This window comes from Physella acuta, unplaced genomic scaffold (genome assembly GCF_028476545.2).
Source record: "Physella acuta isolate Inbredline_101_S28 unplaced genomic scaffold, ASM2847654v3 ptg001955l, whole genome shotgun sequence".
Lineage (NCBI taxonomy): Eukaryota > Metazoa > Mollusca > Gastropoda > Physidae > Physella > Physella acuta.
The window spans coordinates 43,045-67,732 of record NW_026733460.1 but is presented as its reverse complement, the minus strand read 5'-3'; the positions used below and the strand labels follow the sequence as shown (position 1 = coordinate 67,732).

At 40.3% G+C, this 24,688-nt stretch overlaps 1 protein-coding gene across 3 annotated transcripts; it reads left to right on the top strand.

Annotated features, from left to right (window-relative positions):
- The first annotated feature begins 32 nt into the window (after positions 1 to 32).
- LOC131931381 (uncharacterized) lies at positions 33 to 23,743 on the top strand. 3 transcript variants are annotated; one of them, XM_059288182.1, is made up of 5 exons: positions 33 to 140; positions 1,640 to 1,769; positions 17,063 to 17,203; positions 22,901 to 23,116; positions 23,435 to 23,743. In XM_059288182.1, the coding sequence occupies exons 2-4, from the start codon at positions 1,692 to 1,694 to the stop codon at positions 23,111 to 23,113; spliced, it is 432 nt and encodes a 143-aa protein (XP_059144165.1). In that variant the 5' UTR covers positions 33 to 140; positions 1,640 to 1,691; the 3' UTR covers positions 23,114 to 23,116; positions 23,435 to 23,743. The 3 variants fall into 3 exon arrangements, with proteins under 3 accessions (XP_059144165.1, XP_059144164.1, XP_059144166.1); XM_059288181.1 differs by having other exon boundaries at positions 22,901 to 23,743; XM_059288183.1 differs by lacking the exons at positions 33 to 140; positions 1,640 to 1,769 and adding an exon at positions 5,937 to 6,053 and having other exon boundaries at positions 22,901 to 23,743.
- The last annotated feature ends 945 nt before the right edge of the window (positions 23,744 to 24,688 follow it).

The following is a 24,688-nucleotide window of genomic DNA, read 5'->3' as shown; positions in this document are numbered from 1 at the left end:
GAGTAGTTTTTTCGTGTTACACAAGTTCCGGTTGAAAGTCGCCGTATAAATACAAGAGATAAATGTGCAGACATTCATGTTACGATGCTCGGTCTTTAGGCTAGACTCTCATAAACATCAGGTTAATTAATTAATTACAGGTGGGTATTATAAGAGCTGATTGGACAGCAACAATTATAAAACTAGAATGTTGCTAATGTAATTCTCTTTTTAATCCGAGCTTAGTCTACTAGATCTAGTGGTTATTTGATACAATATTTTTATTTTATTTTACATTCTTGCACTATGACTCATGACTCACCGATTCGATATCGAATATAGTGATCTAGATTCTAGATCCTATCTATATCACTGTAGATCTGTCTTGCTAAGAAGTACCTCCGACCAGAGGCGTAGCGAGGGGGGGGGGGGGGGCGGGGGCGGGGGGTGCGGACCGCACCGGGTGACACCATTTAGGGGTGACACCAAGGCAAAAAATAGCAAAATATATAGAGAAAACTTAAGGGGGGGGTGCAAATCGAAAGTTCGAGGAGGGGGGGGGTGCAAATCGAAAATTTGAGGGGGGTGGGGGTGAAATTTGAATGTTTCTCCCCGTGAAGGGTCGCTACGCCTCTGTGGGGGTGATACCATTAAGTGCCACACCGGGTGACACCCGACCTCGCTACGCCACTGCCTCCGACCTTTATCAAATCTTACCCCTAATTTAATAAGTAAAACAATGAAGATATACTATCAAAGCGTGATCATTATGGAGGACTGAGTCACAAATCTTAGCCCTAATTTTAAGTAATTTAATAAGTAAAATAATGAAGATATACTTACAAAGAGCGGTCGTTATGGAGTCACATTCTTCGTTTACTTGTGTACAATAGTTTTTTGGGCCGGAAACTCAAATAGTCACGTGTCTTTAACAGGAAGTAAAGGACTTAATTCTCGAGCCCTAATTAGATCACGTGACCACAACAACCCGACACGTGAATTGATTATTAAATGGGAAATATTGACATGTAATTACCGCCACCGTTTTTGGTCCAGCACTAGTGTGGGTCTGTCTGAAACCGTGTGGGCTTCCATCTAGTTCTAGCATCTAGAACCTACATAGGTGGTGACCAGAGGCGTAGCGAGGGTGGGTACATATGTCCCCGGGCGCCAACCCTAGGGGTCGCCAGAATGGGTTGGAAAAAAATTAAAAGCTCATTTTAGCTGCAGTTTTGCATAATAAATATTAAAAAAAATTGGGGGGGGGGGGGGGGCGCTATATTGAACGTTTGTCCTCGGGGGAGGGGGCGCCAAATTGAAAGTGTGTACCAGGGCGCCGGGAAGGGTCGCTACGCCTCTGGTGGTGACTACTGCTGGTCTGTCTAGCGTTAAATGGGATCTTTAATAAATGCAATTTCTGATTGACGTAAGGACATTCTAAATTGGTTAAATTGATGATACCTTCCAAGTCAGGGAATAAATAACTTTCCAGGGTTATTTTAAAAAGGGGGTGAGAGTTGAAAGGTTACACTATAGTGTGAACAACATGAACTGTTGAAATAATGGAGATAACAAAAAGATATGAAGTGATAAAATGAATCATTAGAAGAATGAGTGTTGTCATTTATAATATTTTTTTTTTTACTTTTTTCTTAATTAGTGGAGCCATCTAATTAGAAGATACTTAAGTGAAACAAGCGCGTGCCATCGGAATGGAGGCGGAGCCATGTTTGATCTTCACAGAGCACGTCAACCACTACAACAACCCCGCAGGGTTTCCTTCAGTACAGGTAAGATGGTAGTGAACCCTACAACAACCCTACAGGGTTTCCGTCAGTACAGGTTAGGTGGTAGTGAACCCTACAACAACCCTACAGGGTTTCCTTCAGTACAGGTTAGGTGGTAGTGAACCCTACAACAACCCTACAGGGTTTCCTTCAGTACAGGTTAGGTGGTAGTGAACCCTACAACAACCCTACAGGGTTTCCGTCAGTACAGGTTAGGTGGTAGTGAACCCTACAACAACCCTACAGGGTTTCCGTCAGTACAGGTTAGGTGGTAGTGAACCCTACAACAACCCTACAGGGTTTCCATCAGTACAGGTAAGGTGGTAGTGAACCCTACAACAACCCTACAGGGTTTCCGTCAGTACAGGTTAGGTGGTAGTGAACCCTGCAACAACCCTACAGGGTTTCCGTCAGTACAGGTTAGGTGGTAGTGAACCCTACAACAACCCTACAGGGTTTCCGTCAGTACAGGTTAGGTGGTAGTGAACCCTACAACAACCCTACAGGGTTTCCGTCAGTACAGGTTAGGTGGTAGTGAACCCTACAACAACCCTACAGGGTTTCCGTCAGTACAGGTTAGGTGGTAGTGAACCCTACAACAACCCTACAGGGTTTCCGTCAGTACAGGTTAGGTGGTAGTGAACCCTACAACAACCCTACAGGGTTTCCGTCAGTACAGGTTAGGTGGTAGTGAACCCTACAACAACCCTACAGGGTTTCCGTCAGTACAGGTTAGGTGGTAGTGAACCCTACAACAACCCTACAGGGTTTCCTTCAGTACAGGTTAGGTGGTAGTGAACCCTACAACAACCCTACAGGGTTTCCGTCAGTACAGGTTAGGTGGTAGTGAACCCTACAACAACCCTACAGGGTTTCCGTCAGTACAGGTTAGGTGGTAGTGAACCCTACAACAACCCTACAGGGTTTCCTTCAGTACAGGTTAGGTGGTAGTGAACCCTACAACAACCCTACAGGGTTTCCGTCAGTACAGGTAAGGTGGTAGTGAACCCTACAACAACCCTACAGGGTTTCCGTCAGTACAGGTTAGGTGGTAGTGAACCCTACAACAACCCTACAGGGTTTCCGTCAGTACAGGTAAGGTGGTAGTGAACCCTACAACAACCCTACAGGGTTTCCGTCAGTACAGGTTAGGTGGTAGTGAACCCTACAACAACCCTACAGGGTTTCCTTCAGTACAGGTTAGGTGGTAGTGAACCCTACAACAACCCTACAGGGTTTCCGTCAGTACAGGTTAGGTGGTAGTGAACCCTACAACAACCCTACAGGGTTTCCGTCAGTACAGGTAAGGTGGTAGTGTAGTGAACCCTACAACAACCCTACAGGGTTTCCGTCAGTACAGGTTAGGTGGTAGTGAACCCTACAACAACCCTACAGGGTTTCCGTCAGTACAGGTTAGGTGGTAGTGAACCCTACAACAACCCTACAGGGTTTCCGTCAGTACAGGTAAGGTGGTAGTGAACCCTACAACAACCCTACAGGGTTTCCGTCAGTACAGGTTAGGTGGTAGTGAACCCTACAACAACCCTACAGGGTTTCCGTCAGTACAGGTTAGGTGGTAGTGAACCCTACAACAACCCTACAGGGTTTCCGTCAGTACAGGTTAGGTGGTAGTGAACCCTACAACAACCCTACAGGGTTTCCGTCAGTACAGGTAAGGTGGTAGTGAACCCTACAACAACCCTACAGGGTTTCCGTCAGTACAGGTTAGGTGGTAGTGAACCCTACAACAACCCTACAGGGTTTCCGTCAGTACAGGTTAGGTGGTAGTGAACCCTACAACAACCCTACAGGGTTTCCTTCAGTACAGGTTAGGTGGTAGTGAACCCTACAACAACCCTACAGGGTTTCCGTCAGTACAGGTTAGGTGGTAGTGAACCCTACAACAACCCTACAGGGTTTCCGTCAGTACAGGTAAGGTGGTAGTGAACCCTACAACAACCCTACAGGGTTTCCGTCAGTACAGGTTAGGTGGTAGTGAACCCTACAACAACCCTACAGGGTTTCCGTCAGTACAGGTTAGGTGGTAGTGAACCCTACAACAACCCTACAGGGTTTCCGTCAGTACAGGTAAGGTGGTAGTGAACCCTACAACAACCCTACAGGGTTTCCGTCAGTACAGGTTAGGTGGTAGTGAACCCTACAACAACCCTACAGGGTTTCCGTCAGTACAGGTTAGGTGGTAGTGAACCCTACAACAACCCTACAGGGTTTCCGTCAGTACAGGTTAGGTGGTAGTGAACCCTACAACAACCCTACAGGGTTTCCGTCAGTACAGGTTAGGTGGTAGTGAACCCTACAACAACCCTACAGGGTTTCCGTCAGTACAGGTAAGGTGGTAGTGAACCCTACAACAACCCTACAGGGTTTCCGTCAGTACAGGTTAGGTGGTAGTGAACCCTACAACAACCCTACAGGGTTTCCGTCAGTACAGGTAAGGTGGTAGTGAACCCTACAACAACCCTACAGGGTTTCCGTCAGTACAGGTTAGGTGGTAGTGAACCCTACAACAACCCTACAGGGTTTCCGTCAGTACAGGTTAGGTGGTAGTGAACCCTACAACAACCCTACAGGGTTTCCGTCAGTACAGGTTAGGTGGTAGTGAACCCTACAACAACCCTACAGGGTTTCCGTCAGTACAGGTTAGGTGGTAGTGAACCCTACAACAACCCTACAGGGTTTCCGTCAGTACAGGTAAGGTGGTAGTGAACCCTACAACAACCCTACAGGGTTTCCGTCAGTACAGGTTAGGTGGTAGTGAACCCTACAACAACCCTACAGGGTTTCCGTCAGTACAGGTAAGGTGGTAGTGAACCCTACAACAACCCTACAGGGTTTCCGTCAGTACAGGTTAGGTGGTAGTAAGCCACAACATTAACAACAGGGGTGGGGGTGCTCTCTGTAAGCTAAAGCTACTACATTTGAGATGTGTAAGTTCCCCTAGAGCTACTACATTTGAGATGTGTAAGTTCCCCTAGAGCTACTACATTTGAGATGTGTAAGTTCCCCTAGAGCTACTACATTTGAGATGTGTAAGTTCCCTTAGAGCTACTACATTTGAGATGTGTAAGTTCCCTTAAAGCTACTACATTTGAGATGTGTAAGTTCCCCTAGAGCTACTACATTTGAGATGTGTAAGTTCCCCTAGAGCTACTACATTTGAGATGTGTAAGTTCCCCTAGAGCTACTACATTTGAGATGTGTAAGTTCCCCTAGAGCTACTACATTTGAGATGTGTAAGTTCCACTAGAGCTACTACATTTGAGATGTGTAAGTTCCCCTAGAGCTACTACATTTGAGATGTGTAAGTTCCCCTAGAGCTACTACATTTGAGATGTGTAAGTTCCACTAGAGCTACTACATTTGAGATGTGTAAGTTCCCCTAGAGCTACTACATTTGAGATGTGTAAGTTCCACTAGAGCTACTACATTTGAGATGTGTAAGTTCCCCTAGAGCTACTACATTTGATATGCGTAAGTTCCACTAGAGCTACTACACTTGAGATGTGTAAGTTCCACTAGAGCTACTACATTTGATATGCGTAAGTTCCACTAGAGCTACTACATTTGAAATGTGTAAGTTCCACTAGAGCTACTACATTTGATATGCGTAAGTTCCACTAGAGCTACTACATTTGAAATGTGTAAGTTCCACTAGAGCTACTACATTTGAAATGTGTAAGTTCCACTAGAGCTACTACATTTGATATGCGTAAGTTCCACTAGAGCTAGTATATTTAAGATGTGTAAGTTCCCTTAGAGCTACTACATTTGAAATGTGTAAGTTCCACTAGAGCTACTACATTTGAGATGTTAGAGCTACAATATTTGAGATATGTAAGTTAGGGCTACTACATTTGAGATGTGTAAGTTAGAGCTACTACATTTGAGATGTGTAAGTTCCCCTACATCTACTACATTTGAGATGTGTAAGTTCCCTAACGGCGAGACAGCTCCCATGTAATTATTGATTACACCGGCCCATCGTCACGCATGACTAGACGACCTACCTGTACAGGTAAACAAACAGCCAAGCTGTTTACCACTACAAAGGCCATACCCCAGCCCACATTGATTACCCTGATCAATAATTAATTGAATGCCATGTTGACCTGGCGAGGTCACGGAGTCGAGTGCCAGAGTTAGGCTCCCCATACACCAGCCCGTGTGTCAGTACACTAGATCTGTAGGGTAGTCTGGCACATACAGACATAACCTTCATACCCCAACGCTGGTTCATGATATGTCATGGAGACCACGACTGCTAAGGTAATTTTAAATTGTTTTACATCTAATTAATTATTCTTACGTGTTGTTTAGGTAATAACTTATCCTATGGGTTGTAGGGGTAATTAATTATATATATATGGGTAGTCGGGGTTATTAATTATACATATTAGATGTGGGGGTTATTAATTATTTTTTTAATTAAAAGTTCGCATTGTCTTGAATTGTGTTTTTAAATGTATGTAAGGGTTTTGTTCGTAATTACTGTCCCTGGGGGTGTAAGGTACATTAGTAAAGGAAAAACCGATTACTTATAATTAGTACAGTATTTTAATTATAAACCTAAATAAATCGATGACTATCTCGAGTTTATGGTGTAGTCTAGCTGATTTAAAGGGAAGAATTGCGTTTTAAATTTTGTGCTTGCTGTACAGAATGTAATTCAATACACGGGATTAAATAGGAGAAAGAATATAAAATGACATCTCAAGTTGGCTAATGAAAATAATCTTCTTGTCTGTCATCTAATCATGAAATAATAAATTATTTTTTTGGTAATTATCAAGTCTATTTTTGTGTGATTTGACGTGGGTCTATCCTGATTTTAAATCCACGTATCATGTGATCTATAGCGTCTACAGTTTGTAGGCTATCCAACAATTATCATAAATACAGCTTTTATTAATGATTAAGTTAATGTTGTACACAAATCAGCCCAGAAAAGGATGTACTAAGAATGTCTCTACTTGTGTATATGTCCAGAAATATACTGGACCGCCTGTCTATAGAGAAACATCCCAGTGGGCCCCTAGTTAGAATTCTCGGTGGGCCCCTAGTTAAAATTCTCGGTGGGCCCCTAGTTAAAATTCTCGGTGGGCCCCTAGTTAAAATTCTTGGTGGGCCCTAGTTAAAATTCTCGGTGGGCCCCTAGTTAAAATTGTCGGAGGGCCCCTAGTTAAAATTTTTAGTGGGCCCCTAGTTAAAATCTCGGTGGGCCCCTAGTTTAAATTATCGGTGGGCCCCTAATTAAAATTCTCGGTGGGCCCCTAGATAAAAATGTCGGTGGGCCCCTAGTTAAAGTTGTCTGTTGGTCCCTAGTTAAAATTCTCTGTTGGCCCCTAGTTAGAATTCTCTGTTGGCCCCTAGTTAGAATTCTCTGTTGGCCCCTAGTTAAAATTCTCTGTTGGCCCCTAGTTAGAATTCTCTGTTGGCCCCTAGTTAGAATTCTCTGTTGGCCCCTAGTTAGAATTCTCTGTTGGCCCCTAGTTAAAGTTGTCTGTTGGCCCCTAGTTAAAATTCTCTCTTGGTCCCTAGTTAAAATTCTCTGTTGGCCCCTAGTTAGAATTCTCTGTTGGCCCCTAGTTAGAATTCTCTGTTGGCCCCTAGTTAGAATTCTCTGTTGGCCCCTAGTTAAAGTTGTCTGTTGGTCCCAAGTTAAAATTCTCTGTTGGCCCCTAGTTAGAATTCTCTGTTGGCCCCTAGTTAGAATTCTCTGTTGGCCCCTAGTTAAAATACTCGGTGGGCCTCTAGTTAAAATACTCGGTGGGCCTCTAGGAACGGTTCTGTAACTGCACTGTTAGTTGTTTTTTTACAAAAAATGTTGGTATTTTGGCAAGGCATAAAATTCAGACTTTGATGGAAAGAAAATGCGCAATGAAAATTTCACCATGAGGTGGGGGGGGGGGGGTGACTTTATAAAATATCCCGAGCCTCTCGGACACTGCCATTCCACCCTTGTCTATCGTGCCCTTTAACCGCTTTTTACATCGATTTACCTCTCTACCGTTTAAATGTCCGGCTGAGTTCATCAGAAACTCATCCAGAAATTTCATCAGAACGTTCACCAGAAAGTTAATCAGCAAGTTAATCTCAAATGAAGTAGCTCTAGCTTACACATCTCAAATGCAGTAGCTCTAGGGGAACTTGCACATCTCAAATTTAGTAGCTCACCAAAAAGTTCACAAGAAAGTTCACCAGAAAGTTCACCAGAAAGTTCACAAATGTATCCACACGTTTTTCCCCTGCCTCTGGTGTAGCATTAACATTTGAAATGGATGGGCCAATATTTTGTGCAGCATTAAATATGTATGGATATATATTCTACAACAAAAGCTGCCATAATCAAGGGACGGGCAACTCTTGATAATTAATGTAAGAGTTCGTTCCCTTGACAGAGACACCTCTTTAAAAAATTCTGGTACGAAGTTTTTCATTAAAAGTTTAAACGTTAAATATAACTGTAGAATATTACATTTTTCATTTTTTTTAAAAATCTAAGCCTAATTTCGTAACCTGTTTACTTTCAACAATTTCGACACTGACTTCCCTTTTGTTAAATCATAAGTAAACTTCTAACTTTATATTTATTATAGTATTTGGAACTAAAACGACTTTAATATTTCCGAATGTTAACATACCGCTCCACGCAGTAGGCCTATTCGTAAGAAATGCTGATGAATATATGATAATCAAGTTGGAATTGGGATTGTCTTTCTTGCTGTGTACTTTAGATGGATATTCTAGCTTCCAATGTAATGCTGAGCCGATGTAATATCCTGTTACATATCGTATTGTATCGAACTTTTTGCGTGGTCGGAGTTAAGGGGAGGGCAGATCTTACAGTCTCACAACGGCACAAACACTAGGATATGTCGAACTCACCCCCACCCCCTCCTCGCACACACGCACACTACACCTGAATCTGTCACACTTACTCCCCCCCTCCTCACCACACATTCTTCCCACAACAACAAAACACTAGGATATGTTATACTCCTCCACCCCCACCCCACACATACACATACACAAACATGTCCAGAGACAACCCTTCTACTATAAGGAATTGTTTTCCATTACGTGCGACCTGTTCAAGCTACATCCATCACCAGCGAATGATTATAAAAAGTTTTCAAACATTTTTCATGGTGTTAGGTGTAGGCCACCAACCAGTTATATGGCTCATGCAGGTTTTATTGAGCCGTAGAACTGGTTGGTGACCTACTTACCAGCTCTATTCTAAGGTCAACAATGGATTGGTCAGGGACATGGACTAAACAATTTAAAAAGAAATTCTTTGTCTTGTATAAGAGGCAAAAGTTTTCTGACTTATAAGGACGTGTGAACAAACTGAATTATACAATTATTAAGTTTAAGTTGCAGGTCTAATAAAACAAATTGAAAAGGGAGATTTAGTAATTCTAATTTTTAAAAACCAGCATCCCAAACTATAAAAATATACTAAACGAAGTTAGGAAAACGATACTTCAATTATCTTTGCAAGACTTTTCTGATTGGATATCTGAACACCCTCAGTCACGCAGACTCATTCTTTTTTTTCTATCCCCACTTTTCTAACACACACACACACACACACACACACACACACACACACACACACACACACACACACACACACACACACACACACACGCACGCACACACTCGAATATACACACACACATGTTGAGTGTTATGTAAGAGCCCCTAAACCTGCTTGTAACTGCTCCATAGCGACATTTCATGTAGTCTGTCTACGTCTACGTCAAGTTAGTGAATGTCTCATTGAATCAGCATGGAGAGTCAGCGTTGAGCGAACGTCTAATTAAATCAGTCTATTGAACCGGTGTATTGAAATACACATGAAAGAAATCGTGGGTATTTGTGTTGGGAAAATATCAGCATACGTTGTATTCATAGCTAACGGTTTACATTTGCATACATTGCATGAAAGTAAAAGATTGCTGAACTCTAGTCTAGACTCATTGTAACTTAGATTTCCAATCAAAGTTGATCTGAAGGGTCTAGGTTGGACTTACTGTGTAGATTTTAAGATTTTAGCCTGACGATATCGAACAGAAAGTTCTTGTTATCTATTGATTATTATACAACATACGTATGGTAACTTTGGGATCATACACATATAATACTGTAAGTCTACCCCCATATACCGTTAGGTAATTTTTAGAGACAAGCGCTCTTCATAGTAGGAACTTTTTCCACAAAACACACATATTGTGAAAGGGGTGGGGATGGGAAGTTTCTTTCTGCCCCCACCCCGAAGAATATATATACTTAGACCACCAGTGTCCGCTACCCGCCCCCGAAAAATCTAGTATGAACCCCCCCCCCCCCCCCCAAAATATCAAGTCCCCCCCCCCCCCCGGAGAAAAATGTCTGAAGGAAACACTAGTCTGGCTTATGGAAAGGATGTATTAGGGGTGGGTCTGTCTTATAGTTATGATATATTAGGGGTGGGGTAAGGATGTATTAGGGGTGGGTCTGTCTTATGGTTATGATATATTAGGGGTGGGGTAAGGATGTATTAGGGGTGGGTCTGTCTTATAGTTATGATATATTAGGGGTGGGGTAAGGATGTATTAGGGGTGGGTCTGTCTTATGGTTATGATATATTAGGGGTGGGGTAAGGATGTATTAGGGGTGGGTCTGTCTTATAGTTATGATATATTAGGGGTGGGGCAAGGATGTATTAGGGGTGGGTCTGTCTTATGGTTATGATATATTAGGGGTGGGGTAAGGATGTATTAGGGGTGGGTCTGGCTTATGGTTTAGATGTCTGACAAGTCGGACAAAAACTATTTTTTATGAATAGGTTAACAAAAATAGCTGATATTAGCAAACATAAAAAAATCGCTTTTCGACGGGTTATAATCAAGATGTCAGGAATTGTTATCTCTAGAATAATGGGATTGATATTAAATCAACAGTATTAGCAGTACCAAATGGTATTGCGGTTGGAAAAAGACGAGTTAGTGGAAAGGGGGATTAATTCGGGTGCTTAATCCCATCATCACTACAGTAAGTTCATAGCACCCAGTGTGAGAACTAGCTGCTAAAAATAGCCTATAGTTACGTGACATACTCAGTAACTGTCTGCCATTGGCAGTCTTCCCCTTTTTTTAATGTCCAATTTAATAGAAAAGTTCGTACGTGCTTGGGTGACGTTGAAATGTAACCAATTACAACTGGGTTTTTTTTTCGTTAGGATGGGGGGGGGGGGGGTATTTTCAATGTCAAGTTTAATATGAGAAACTAAAATCAGGGAAAGAAAGAATAAAACCAACAATGTCATAGTCTACGGAGGTTACTGAGGACTTAATTTACAACGATAAGTATTTGGTTTGACATAAATGAATAGAATTGAGAATTTAGTTTAATAATTGCTTTGACTAGATATGATCGTACTCAGATATATTTTGATAGAATTTATAACCCTTTTGGCTTGGTTGAGGGGGTTGGCCTTGTGGTTGTTTACAGATCAATACAGCTAGTGCCTATATATATATATATATATATATATATATATATATATATATATATATATATATATATATATATATAGTATTAGCTCCTTTGTTAAACAATCCCTTTTTTGGACAACAGCTATGTGACTTTAAAAAAACGTAAACAATTCTAGTTTATTTAAGTACAGGGTTTCAAGATCTTCTATGTGACTTAAAAAATCCTAAACAAATATATTTCCCCTAAGTACGGTGTTATGAGACCTGCTATGTGACTTAAAAGACCTTCAGCAATTAGATTTCAATCAATTGAGGTGTTATAAGACGACTCACGCCTCTAACTTGCTAAGGTTTTAAGTTTGGCACTAATTCGTTAACTTCGGCCAAGCCCAAGGTCATTCCGTGATGCTAATTAAACACCAGTACCCAGACGAAAGTCGTTAGTGGCTCGACTCATTAACCCAAGTTGGCTGGCGGATGTTGGGGCTAAAAATGGCGACATAATCTTTATTTAGGTCAGCTGTGGATTATAAACTACTGGTCTTAAGTTAGAATTTTAATGACAGTTATATATCTAGTTACTCTTTTTAAGCAAGTTATTTAATTGATTGTTGTTAGTATCAAAGCGATATTTTTTAAATAAGATAGCATATATAAATATATTTTAGTGACAGAGCAAATGATCTCAGGACTCATGATCTCAGACAAATTATCCCAAGGACAAATAATTTCACGAACGAAAATTTTCAGGACAAAAGATACGATAGACAATATATCTCAGACACATATTTATCATTTGCCCTGAGACCAATGCAACTATTGTCCTGTCACCATAAATTATGTATATAAATCTCCCATGATGCATGGCTAATCATTTTACAAAAAGCACATATTAAAATCGTGCTGCCTATATATATATATGGATGGTCTGGATAAACCACCAGAGGATTACCAAGTGTGGATTAGATTAGATAACAGAGGATTACTGAGTGTGGATTAGATTCGATAACAGAGGATTACTGAGTGTGGATTAGGTTCGATAACAGAGGATTACTGAGTGTGGATTAGATTAGATAACAGAGGATTACTGAGTGTGGATTAGATTCGATAACAGAGGATTACTGAGTGTGGATTAGATTAGACACTAGAGGATTACTGAGTGTGGATTAGATTAGACACCAGAAGATTACCAAGTGTGGATTAGATGAGACACAGGATTATTACTGAGTGTAGATAAGTTTGGATACAGGAGTGCAGGAGAATTACTGGGTGTGGATTAAATTATTAACCAGAGGATTACTGGGTGTGGATTAAATTAGACACAGGAGGATTACTGAGTGTGGATTAGATGAGACACCAGATAATTACTTCGTGTCGTGAGTTATTTAATCCGATGTAAAGACTTGTCTGTGCCACCTTGACCTGCCCTAGATTGCGTTAACCCAGGCCGTGTCGTGTTTCAGAGATTTATTTCTTCTATTTCCTCTTTGGTTTTTACTAGAGAACAAACGTTTTTTTTTGTCACTATTTTTTTTGTGGTAGTTCATTTATTATGCTATTTTAAAAGTCACTTCTTTGTTGTTTTAATGTGGTTTCATAAGTCATTTCTATGTTGTTTTAATGTTGTTTCAAAAGTCATTATAAATATAAGTTGTTTTAATTTGGTTTCAAAGCTAATTTCTATACTATTTTTATGTTGTTTCAAAAGCCATTATAAATATAAGTTGTTTTAATTTGGTTTCAAAGCTAATTTCTATACTATTTTTATGTTGTTTCAAAAGCTGCTTCTCGTTTGTTTCTCTGTTGTCTTATATAAAAGTAATGTAATTCTGTTAAATCTGCTTTTTTAAACAAGTCATCATATTGCGATATGTTTGTTTATGTAAGAATTTGGTCTGGGTTTGTTGATTTATAAACTTTTGTATAAACTTTTGAGCAATTTCCGGTAACCGGAAGTAGTACTTACTCTACTTCGGGTTTCTCAGAAAACAAATAACTTGAGTACCGTTTCGGTTAGGTAGGGTAGACGAAAATTTCATATTTAAGAATACGATCTTATTCTTTGATTTTATTCCTAATTTTTGAGTGACTTCTGATAACCGGAAGTGGTACTTTACTTAAAACCTAGTTTTAAATTACCGAAGATTTAGTACCGTTAGGTAGAAAAAAATCTTATACATAGGTATAATTACGTATTCTTTTGATTCCTTGAAATTTTAAGTGATTTTCGGTGACCGGAAGTAATACTTTACTTATTTCCACTTTTTAAAAAGCTAAGCAATGTTTCCTTTATAAAGTACTAATTTTCCGCTCTATTATATACACGTTGATTGCGTTCAAGTGGTGCGCAATATTTTTTGTGTTCAGTTTTTCTCAATGTTTAGAATTTAAGTATTTAGAAAGTTAGTTTTAAAAAAAATGTTTAAAGCCAGGTCAGACTGGAAGAATATGCTGGAAAGTTTAAGGGAGACCACTCCCGCTTTATTTTTTTTTTAAGGTCATCGAGAAGTTACGGTGTGAATCGTCAGCAAAGAATATGTAATGTGCTTAGCAATAAATGCCACTAAAAACACATTGTAGTAGGGTGGACCTCATGTTTATATAATACCACCTAGGGTTAAAATTTCTTTTAACATGAGAAAATACAGTTTCCGCTTTGATCTTGTTTTGTATTTAAAAGAAATTAAAATGGATCTTGTCAACAACAGGTGCGAGATATTTTCAGCATGCACCGAAATGACTTGGGAAACAAATTGATGTGATAAATATGGGAAACACGTTAATGTGATAAACATTTTGGGAATGTTTGGCTCGTCGTTAAAATACATAATTCACATAAATCACTTAATTCGTTTAGAACATGTGAACCTTGGGAGTTAAATAGAATTTCTGTTGATTTCTTGTTTAATTTTTATTTAATTCTAAAAAGCTGCCGGAAATAGAGGACAGCTAATGAAATATTATTTTTGGCGTTACCTGGTGCAGATGTTAGGAACATCTTGATGTGTGATGGCCACGATGATGTGTGATGGCCATGATGTGTGATGGCCATGATGTGTGATGGCCATGATGTGTGATGGCCATGATGTGTGATGGCCATGATGTGTGATGGCCATGATGTGTGATGGCCATGATGTGTGATGGCCATGATGTGTGATGGCCATGATGTGTGATGACCATGATGATGTGTGATGGCCGCGATGTGTGATGGCCACGATGTGTGATGGCCATGATGTGTGATGGCCACGATGTGTGATGGCCACGATGATGTGTGATGGCCACGATCTGTGATGGTCACGCTGTGTGATGGCCACGATGTGTGATGGCCACGATGTGTGATGGCCATGATGATGTGTGATGGCCACGATGATGTGTGATGGCCATGATGTGTGATGGCCACGATGTGTGATGGCCACGATTTGTGATGGCCACGATGTGTAATGGCCACGATGTGTGATGGCCACGATGTGTGATGGCCACAATGTGTGATGGCCACGATGTGTGATGGCCATGATGTGTGATGGCAACGATGTGTGATGGCCACGATGATGTGTGATATCCACGGTGTGTGATGGCCACGATCTGTGATGGCCACTTGACCGATGGCCATACAACAAACATTTGGGCCACATATTCCTCTAACAATGTCTAAAAATAGTTCATCTCCCCACCAAGGCATAGATTGAAAGAGTTTATATTAAATACCATTAAACAAGAGAAATGTCAGTTTAGTTGGGTTTTTTTTATCGGATTGGGGAAAAAATGTGGAACTAAACTCTATTGGTCACTCAAGTAATCTTTTCGATACACTTGGCCTTTATGATTCAAGCATTTTAAAGTCTCGAGTCAGACTGGTGAATTAGTGAAAAGCAAATTAGCAAATTATCACGTTCTCCGTTGTTGAACTAATTTAGTTTTAAGTGTTACAACAGTTGTTTGTGTAAAGTTACGGTAAAAAAGTTGCCAGCTAGTACTTTATAAAGTTAGGTATGACTGGTCTGTAGGTCACTCTAGTGCAGGACATATCCGTCAAGGGGCGATCTGACCTATCAATTAAACTCGATCTTGGATGATTAAGAAATTGTTATATTTTTTTCACGGGAGTAATTAAAACAGAGTTTTTAGTTTTCTTTTTGTCATTTGCTGAGAAGCCTTTTTCTTCTAGAATCCTTTTATTATGCAATAACATTTTTTACGTCATTTTGTTTTATCTACGATCTAAGTATAATTGTTCTTGATATTATTGAGGTCAGTAGTTCAAGGACTAATTAAACATGTTTTCTTAATTCGATTGTTATTTGATGACCTCCTAACCTTTTGATTGTCGGCCTGAGTATGTCCACTAAAATCAAATGTGACGTGATCTGAAATTCTCCCCCCCCCCTCTCCCCACACCTGCCTACTATTACTCCGAATACCGAATCAAACCTGAAAATAGTCTCATAATTTGTAACTTCATGATTGGGCAAATCTAAAGCTAAAAGTAATCAAGCCAAGTCGTGTTACAATCTTGATGTGCGATTAATGTACAGTCCACTGAGTACACAAATAATGTCCTGTTGGGATGTACATTTTTGTCATCTGCAACACAACTATTGTATTTAGTTTAAACGGCAAGACGTTTATTTTAAGACTGGCTTTAAACTTTGATAAGTGGGTTAGCTAGAGAAGCAGATGTCGAAATAAGAAGGCGGTGGGGGGGGGGGGGGGGGGAGAGAGAAGGGTAGTGGACGAACATAAAATAAAGCGATGGAAATAATTGAATTACGTATTGTGTTTCTTACGACTTTTATTCTGGTCTTCAGTTCGTCTGGTCTGCATTTAGCCTTTACGCAACAACGTTATTGAATTGTTTATCTAGTCCCAGTGGATGCACAGCATGTAAACTACTTTAATTCACAAAAAGTTGTTTTTTTTTTTAAAGTTAGGCTGACCGGAAATTCGCGAGTTCAAATCCTGGGCCGATGAGGCACGTTAAAACCCACCTCGGAGGTTGTACACCAAAATAAAAACAGGTTGGGCCACTTAGGCGATAGATTTACTAAATGTAATTTACTTTCGGTAGATTCTGCGTCCGAAGTTTGTATCAAACGTATTGCCTTTGAAGTAGCTTTCCTTTGGTACATATTTTCTAAGGTCAAAAGAGGGACCACAATTGATAGTCAACGCATAATCTCTTTATCTAATGCATTGGCGAAATGGGGCTCAATACACTAATTTACTGTAAAGTTTAAAGCAGTCCGATGTGCTGTGTTACAGCTGTTGTCTCACTCGTCTACCTACTTGCAGCTGTAACAGTACCGTGTATTTTGACCTTAAAGACCTATGTTTTCCTACTACTTGACCTAAAGACCTCTTGTTTTACCTACTTACTTGACCTTAAAACCTTTGTCTGCCTACTTACTTGTCCTAAAGACTTCTGTTTGCCTACTAATCTGATCTAAAGACCTCTGTTTGCCTACTAACCTGACCTAAAGACCCGTGTCTACTTACTTGACTTAAAGACTTCTGTTTGCCTACTAATCTGACCTAAAGACCTCTGTCTACTTACTTGACCTAAAGACCTGTGTCTACTAACTTGACCTAAAGACCTCTGTTGGCCTACTAACCTGACCTAAAGACCTTTGTTTGCCTACTAACCTGACCTAAAGACCTATGTCTGCCTACTAACCTGACCTAAAGACCTTTGTTTGCCCACTAACCTGACCTAAAGACCTATGTTTGCCCACTAACATTACCTAAAGACCTCTGCCTACTAACCTGACCTAATGACCTCTATTCACCCACTTCCAGCCGCTGCCCTACAACGTGAACCCCGCCCACATCAGTTGGCAGATGTTGGAGGCCAGCAGGCTCAGACGACTGGGGATTCCCCATCGAGATTCCCGGCGCTGTAACATTGTGTACAACAGTCAAGTGCCCAAGGAAAACGCCGTAAGTAAACCATGTACACTGTACACATCCATCTTGCTCCTGTAACATTGTGTACAACAGTCAAGTGCCCAAGGAAAACGCCGTAAGTAAACCATGTACACTGTACACATCCATCTTGCTCCTGTAACATTGTGTACAACAGTCAAGTGCCCAAGGAAAACGCCGTAAGTAAACCACGTACACTGTACACGTCAAGCTAGCTCCTGTAACATTGTGTACAACAGTCAAGTGCCTAAAGAAAACGCCGTAAGTAAACCACGTACACTGTACACGTCCAACTTGCTCCTGTAACATTGTGTACAACAGTCAAGTGCCCAAGGAAAACGCCGTAAGTAAACCACGTACACTGTACACGTCAAGCTAGCTCCTGTAACATTGTGTACAACAGTCAAGTGCCTAAGGAAAACGCCGTAAGTAAACCACGTACACTGTACACATCCATCTTGCTCCTGTAACATTGTGTACAACAGTCAAGTGCCCAAGGAAAACGCCGTAAGTAAACCACGTACACTGTACACGTCAAGCTAGCTCCTGTAACATTGTGTACAACAGTCAGGTGCCCAAAGAAAACGCCGTAAGCGTAAGTAAACCACGTACACTGTACACATCCAACTTTGTCCTGTAACATTGTGTACAACAGTCAAGTGCCCACGTTACAAGTGCCCAAGCATAAGTTACAACTTAACAGCATGTTATTAAAGAGTCTTACAGTTTCTAACTAAATTACTACACATACAGATTTGTTTAGCTCATTCATCGTTAAGATTTAGTCTTCCTTTAAAACAAGTTTACCAGGATTTCTAATATATACTTTATCATGTGATTATCAAAGACTTAAAATTGACAGAGCTTTGTCATTTTAAAATTTCATTCTAATTAGACTGAAATTTAGCTTATTAAGTTCAAATTAATTTTTGGAAGTTGAGTAATTTACAATCTAAAAATCAGATTTTGGACAAGTGATTAATTGGAGCTTTTCTTTAATTAAATGTTTTTTTTTTTGTCTCCACGTTAATGCGCATGCGTCAGTATTGTTTTCTTTTCCCAAAGACACAAAACCGAAACAATTACAATGTCTTTAACATTATCTGCTGGACACAGTATTTTAAACTCAATCACGTCGATCACGGCACAATCCTCTCAACCCAATCACATTGATCACGGCACAATCTTCACGACCCAATCACATTGTTCACAACACAATCCTCTCGGTACAAGCTCTAGATAGCATCTTCTTCATACGATCACTATTTCGACGACGCAATCTTCTACATGAAATCACAATGTCCTAAACACAATCTTTTTGATACAGCTACAATCTTAACAATACACCGCAGTCTCCACGATATATGAACGTTATCCTTGATACTCCTACTCCCCAATAAAGTACAATCTCTCAATACAGACACAATCTCACGCTACAATCTTCTCTATACAGCTACCTCAGCCTATCTGATTTCAATTCATATCAAAACCTGACACCGTCTTTAGCCGATATTAAAATCCTTCCTGTTTTACGGCTGTGTTGGATCAAATGACAGCCGTCGTTAATGTTGGACACGGGTTCTCTTACTGTAGGTTGTTGGCCCCTGAATGTGGGTTGGATTTTAAATCCATTCAGTACTTGCTTGATTGAGGTAGGGGCAGAGGCGTAGCGACCCTTCCGGCGCCCGGGGACAAAATTTTCGATTTGCACCCCCCCTCGAGATTTTGATTTGCACCCCCCCCCCCTCAAACGTTCAATTTGCACCCCCCTCAACCTTTCAATTTATTTTTCCAACCCATTTTGGCGCCCCCTAAGCTCGGCGCCCGGGGACATATGTCCCCCCCGCCCCCCCCCCCCCCCCCTCGCTACGCTACTAGGTAAGGGAGGGGGTACAGGCCTCCAAAAGATTAATAGTGGGGGTTTTTTTTTTGGAATATTTAGACACAAGTGATTACCCCCCCTTTTGATAACATCGAATCTTACCTAAAAGGCTGTTATAATAACACGTTGCTCATCAACGGTCATTGCATTTAAACCATCACGTCTAATTAAGTGCTAATGCACTAATTAAGTGCATAAAAATATATCTTTGAAAACCAGCACATTAGGACCTTCAAATGGTCACATGACCAAGGGCATTGGGACCTTCAAGCGGTCATATCACCAAGGACATTGGGACCTTGTAGTCATTACATGACCAGGGACATTGGGACCTTCAAGTGGTCACATGACCAGGGACATTGGGACCTTCAAGTGGTCACATGACCAGGGACATTGGGACCTTCAAGTGGTCACATGACCAGGGACATTGGGACCTTCAAGTGTTTACTTGACCAGGGACATTGGGACCTTCAAGTGTTTACTTGACCAGGGACATTGGGACCTTCAAGTGTTTACTTGACCAGGGACATTGGGACCTTCAAGTGGTAACATGACCAGGGACATTGGGACCTTCAAGTGGTCACATGACCAGGGACATTGGGACCTTCAAGTGTTTACTTGACCAGGGACATTGGGACCTTCAAGTGTTTATTTGACCAGGGACATTGGGACCTTCAAGTGGTCACATGACCAGGGACATTGGGACCATAAAGTGTTTACTTGACCAGGGACATTGGGACCTTCAAGTGTTTACTTGACCAGGGACATTGGGACCTTCAAGTGTTTATTTGACCAGGGACATTGGGACCTTCAAGTGTTTACTTGACCAGGGACATTGGGACCTTCAAGTGGTCACATGACCAGGGACATTGGGACCTTCAAGTGTTTACTTGACCAGGGACATTGGGACCTTCAAGTGTTTACTTGACAAAGGGACATTGGGACCTTCAAGTGGTCACATGACCAGGGACATTGGGACCTTCAAGTGTTTACTTGACCAGGGACATTGGGACCTTCAAGTGTTTACTTGACAAAGGGACATTGGGACCTTCAAGTGGTCACATGACCAGGGACATTGGGACCTTCAAGTGTTTACTTGACCAGGGACATTGGGACCTTCAAGTGTTTACTTGACAAAGGGACATTGGGACCTTCAAGTGGTAACATGACCAGGGACATTGGGATCTTCAAGTGGTCACATGACCAGGGACATTGGGACTTTCAAGTGTTTACTTGACCAGGGACATTGGGACTTTCAAGTGTTTACTTGACCAGGGACATTGGGACCTTCAAGTGGTAACATGACCAGGGACATTGGGACCTTCAAATGGTGACATGACCAGGGACATTGGGACCTTCAAATGGTGACATGACCAGGTACGTTTCGACCCTAAAGAAATCGGTCACATACTGTTTAAAATATTCCAGAACTGGCATCATGCACCTCTGTGAACCATGTCCCTTCTTTAGAATCAACAACCAAAGTAATACCTTTCTCATCAGGTTAATTCTGAAACTGTCTCATTTCAATTCAGTTGAAAGTATCTTACTTTATATCATGATGTTGCTTTAAGCATTTCTTATATTCCTTTTTGGCAATTTTCAGTCTTCACGTTTAGATGAATAGGGCTGGGGTAATTACAGATCAAACCGTAAAAATACACAACACATTTGCCCAGAACCTTTTATTTTCTCTCTCCACGCTAATCATTCGATAGCACTTTAAGTTTAGTGCAGACGCAGGAACGGTAACTCAATTTTCCTGGAAAACACGAGTAGCTGGACTTGATGTTTCAGTTACAGGATTGAGTCCCCCGCCATTACCGCCATTAAAGAGGTAGGTGGCGCTGTAACACTGGCCAATCACACACTGTGATCGGTTTAGTAAGGGGCAGATAATGCCTGACAAATGTGCACTTTTCCAGCACCGGAAATAGCTGCCTGGCGGTCTCTGCTCAATTTAGAGGTCGTTGACCTCAGCGAATGTGAGGTTTGTGTTGATTCAGTGTTTACACGGTGGCGTCAATGTGAAGTGTTTGTACACGGATGGGAGAGTACTCGAGGGCGGACGTACTGTTAGGGTCCTGGGAAGGTTGCCATGGAAACAAAAGGTCATTTGCTTTAACAGTTGAACGTAAAGATTTTCTTTTTACTTTTTTTCAATTTTAATTTTACAACAATACAATTATTTTTTTCAACGGTACAATTGTTCAATTTCACAACGTTTCCAATTTACAATTTTTCAACAGTACAATTTTTCAACGGTATAATTTTTCAACGGTACAATTTTTAAATGGTACAATTTCTCAACGGTACAATTTTTCAACGGTACAATTTTTCAACGGTAAAGCTTTTCGAAAGGCAATATTTGTCAGCATAATATTAATATAGCTCAGGAAAAAAAAATATGTGAAGACAAAAGAGCACAGTAGAAAAAAAAATAACCTGACCAGAACCTAATAATATTTTTTTTTAAAAGAAGATTTATCGTTTTAGCCCTAACCCAAACCTGATCTGAGAAAGTAATCAAAACAATGTCTAGGTACCTAGGAATTGTATTACAAGTTTGTGACTTGTCTATACATGTCAAGATATATGAATTACAGCATCATTGTTGTTGATGTATTGCATCTTGAGCAAGCTTATGTTAAATAATATTTAGTACATGAAGATTAACGTGTAGACATAAATGAAGATACATACTTTCAGCAAGTTAAATATATTTTGCTATTCAAGTTAATTATGTCCAGTTAAACAAATTAATTATGTCCAGCTAATCAAGTTAATTATGTCCAGTTAAACAAATTAATTATATCCAGCTAATTAAATCAATAATGTTCAGCTAAACAACTTAATTATGCCCAGCTAATCAAATCAATAATGTTCAGCTAATCAGTTAAAATATAACCCACTGATCAAGTTTAAAAATGCCCAGTGTATCGAGTTAAAGATGTCTAGTTTAATTTATCGCGAAGACTGTTCAGTTTTTCCAATCAACTTTCGTCTAATTTAACTGACAGGATTTTCCGTCTGTATTTTATTTTTGGTAGGTCGGCCTAGTGAGGGTGGGTTTATTTTCGTTCGCTCTTTAAATGTGACAAAACAGTGTGACGCTAGGTGGCGCTAATGATGGGCGTACTTTTTGTGTCCGTGCTATCCACTTTCATTTGGGTTTTAAAAGTGTTTGTGTACTTGACCAAAAAAACTGATTGTGTGTACTATATGGTGTAACGGCTGATTGTGGTGTAACGGCTGATTGTGGTGTAACGGCTGATTGTAACGGCTGATTGTAACGGCTAATGGTGCTGTAACGGCTGATTGTAACGGCTGATTGTGGTGTAACGGCTGATTGTAACTGCTGATTGTACTATATGATCTCATAATTTACCTCCTGTGCTTGATGCGACATTAAACTCAAATGTTTAATATCTGCATTGGTATCACTCACAACTGAACCAAATGGAAATGTCAGCATGATATTGTGTTCTGTCCTGGTTTGCAGTTAAAAATAAACTTCTGTTTACATAATTCATCCACACGTATTCATTACGTACCATTTTATGTGTGACGTCTGTAGACCTTTATGAACTATTTGATTAAAAACATAGATCTAGCTTCTCGCTTGACTTATAAGTCTTGCCTCTATGAGAATAAAACCTAAGATTTATATAATGTGACGTACTACTCTAAACAACCATCTCAGATTCCATGATTTTTAGGCCCATAATATTTGGTCACCACTAGATCGGAATTGTGTAGTTATATAATAAGCGTATTCTTAGTCTAGAGGTCAAACGATGCCTTGACCAACCTTGTGTTCCCATCTGCAGGCTTTGAACCAGATGCCCAGACGCCAGCCCCCGTGTATCGACGTCCTGCTAGAGAACACCAAACGGTTCAACACCAACTCGCTGGCACCGTTCTACACTCACGAGAAGCGCACGTGCGGCTACTTCTTCTCACGGGAGACGGACAACAGGATCACCAAAAATGGCGTCCCACCCAGTGACTTGGTCGCCTGGAGGTCAAACTCGTTCATCTGATGCCTCGGGTTTATCATTTTGTGGAGGTTTAACATCGTTCATCTGAGGCCCGAGTTTAGCATATGTGTAGAGTTTAACATCGTTCATCTGAGGCCTCGAGTTTAGCATTTTGTGGAGGTTTAACATCATTCATCTGAGGCTCTAAGTCTAGCATCTGTGTAGTTTAACATCATTCATCTGAGGCCTCGAGTTGAGCACATGTGTAGAGGTTTAACATCGTTCATCTGAGGCCGAGTTTAGCATTTCTGTAGAGTTTAACATAATTCATCTAAGGCCTCAAGTTTAGCATATCTCTATAGTTAAACATCATTCATCTGAGACCTCGGGTTTAGCATTTCTTTGGAGTTTAACATCGTTTATCTGAGCCCGAGTTTAGCATATCAGTAGAGTTTAACATCGTTCAACTGAGGCTCCAAGATTAGCATATCTGTAGAGTTTAACATCGTTCAACTGAGGCTCCAAGTCTAGCATATCTGTAGAGGTTTAACATGGTTCACTTAAAGCTTATAACCTATAACAGCCCTAGTATCCCAATAGAAAACACCATCTCAGTATTTTCCTATGTAGTAGATAGCTGTCAAATAAAATAGTTTACTATTTAGATAGCAAAGAGAATTACATCTGTAGTAGCATATATAAAAATCAAAATAACATCCAAATCAAAGTTGTTGTTATTATTTGGTTTTAAAAGTGTTATCAACATTTAAAAATATATAAATAAAAAGCCAGATTCAATAGTTATTTTAAAAATAATTGTTAAAACAAGAACATAATATTGAATGAAAGCGAATGGAAGCGGAACAGCTTAACTATAAAGTCTGATGTGGAAATAGCAGTGAGTACGGGCCAGATTCTATTTACACAATGGTTCAGCTACATACCGCGTAGGCGTATGGACAAGATTGTAAACAAATCCCTCTCTGATGAATTGAAATGAAGAAAATGGAGATGTTGCAGATCATTGATGTAAATAAATTAAAATTAAAGCTACAGAACCAGACATGGATTTAAAAAAAAATGCTTAAAAAGTACAAACTAAAAGTCGTAAACCCAATGGCACTGTATTTTTGGTCAACAAAAAGTGTCCCATTTGTTGGAAACTTTGGCAGCAGTAACTGATGCTGCCAGCAGGACGCGGTTATTTTGGTTCCAGAGTTTATAGCACGTGTTATTGTTTGGTGCTAATATAACACAGATGTTATTATTTTTTGTATTTTTGTCTAAATCAAGTTAAGATAAATCATTAAAATTAAATATTAATCAACTAATATTAAGTTAAGGAACTGTAACAACATAACGAATCCAATGCCACAATTGAACATGCAGGAATAGACATACACGTTAGTGAGTTGTTTTCTTGGAGAGTTGCTGTATGGTTACAGGTCGAGTCGGTAAAAGCGGATGGTTGCTAAACCGAAAAAACTCGAGTTCGAATCCCCAGGTAGATGAGGCTCGATTGCTGGGGACAGCAACTCTTCTAGGAGAGACAACTCTAAAATCAAACAACTTCTGCCTTGTAGTTTGTTCTTGGTTGGACAAAGGCTATGGAAGCAAATCCAAAAAAAGAAAAGCAGG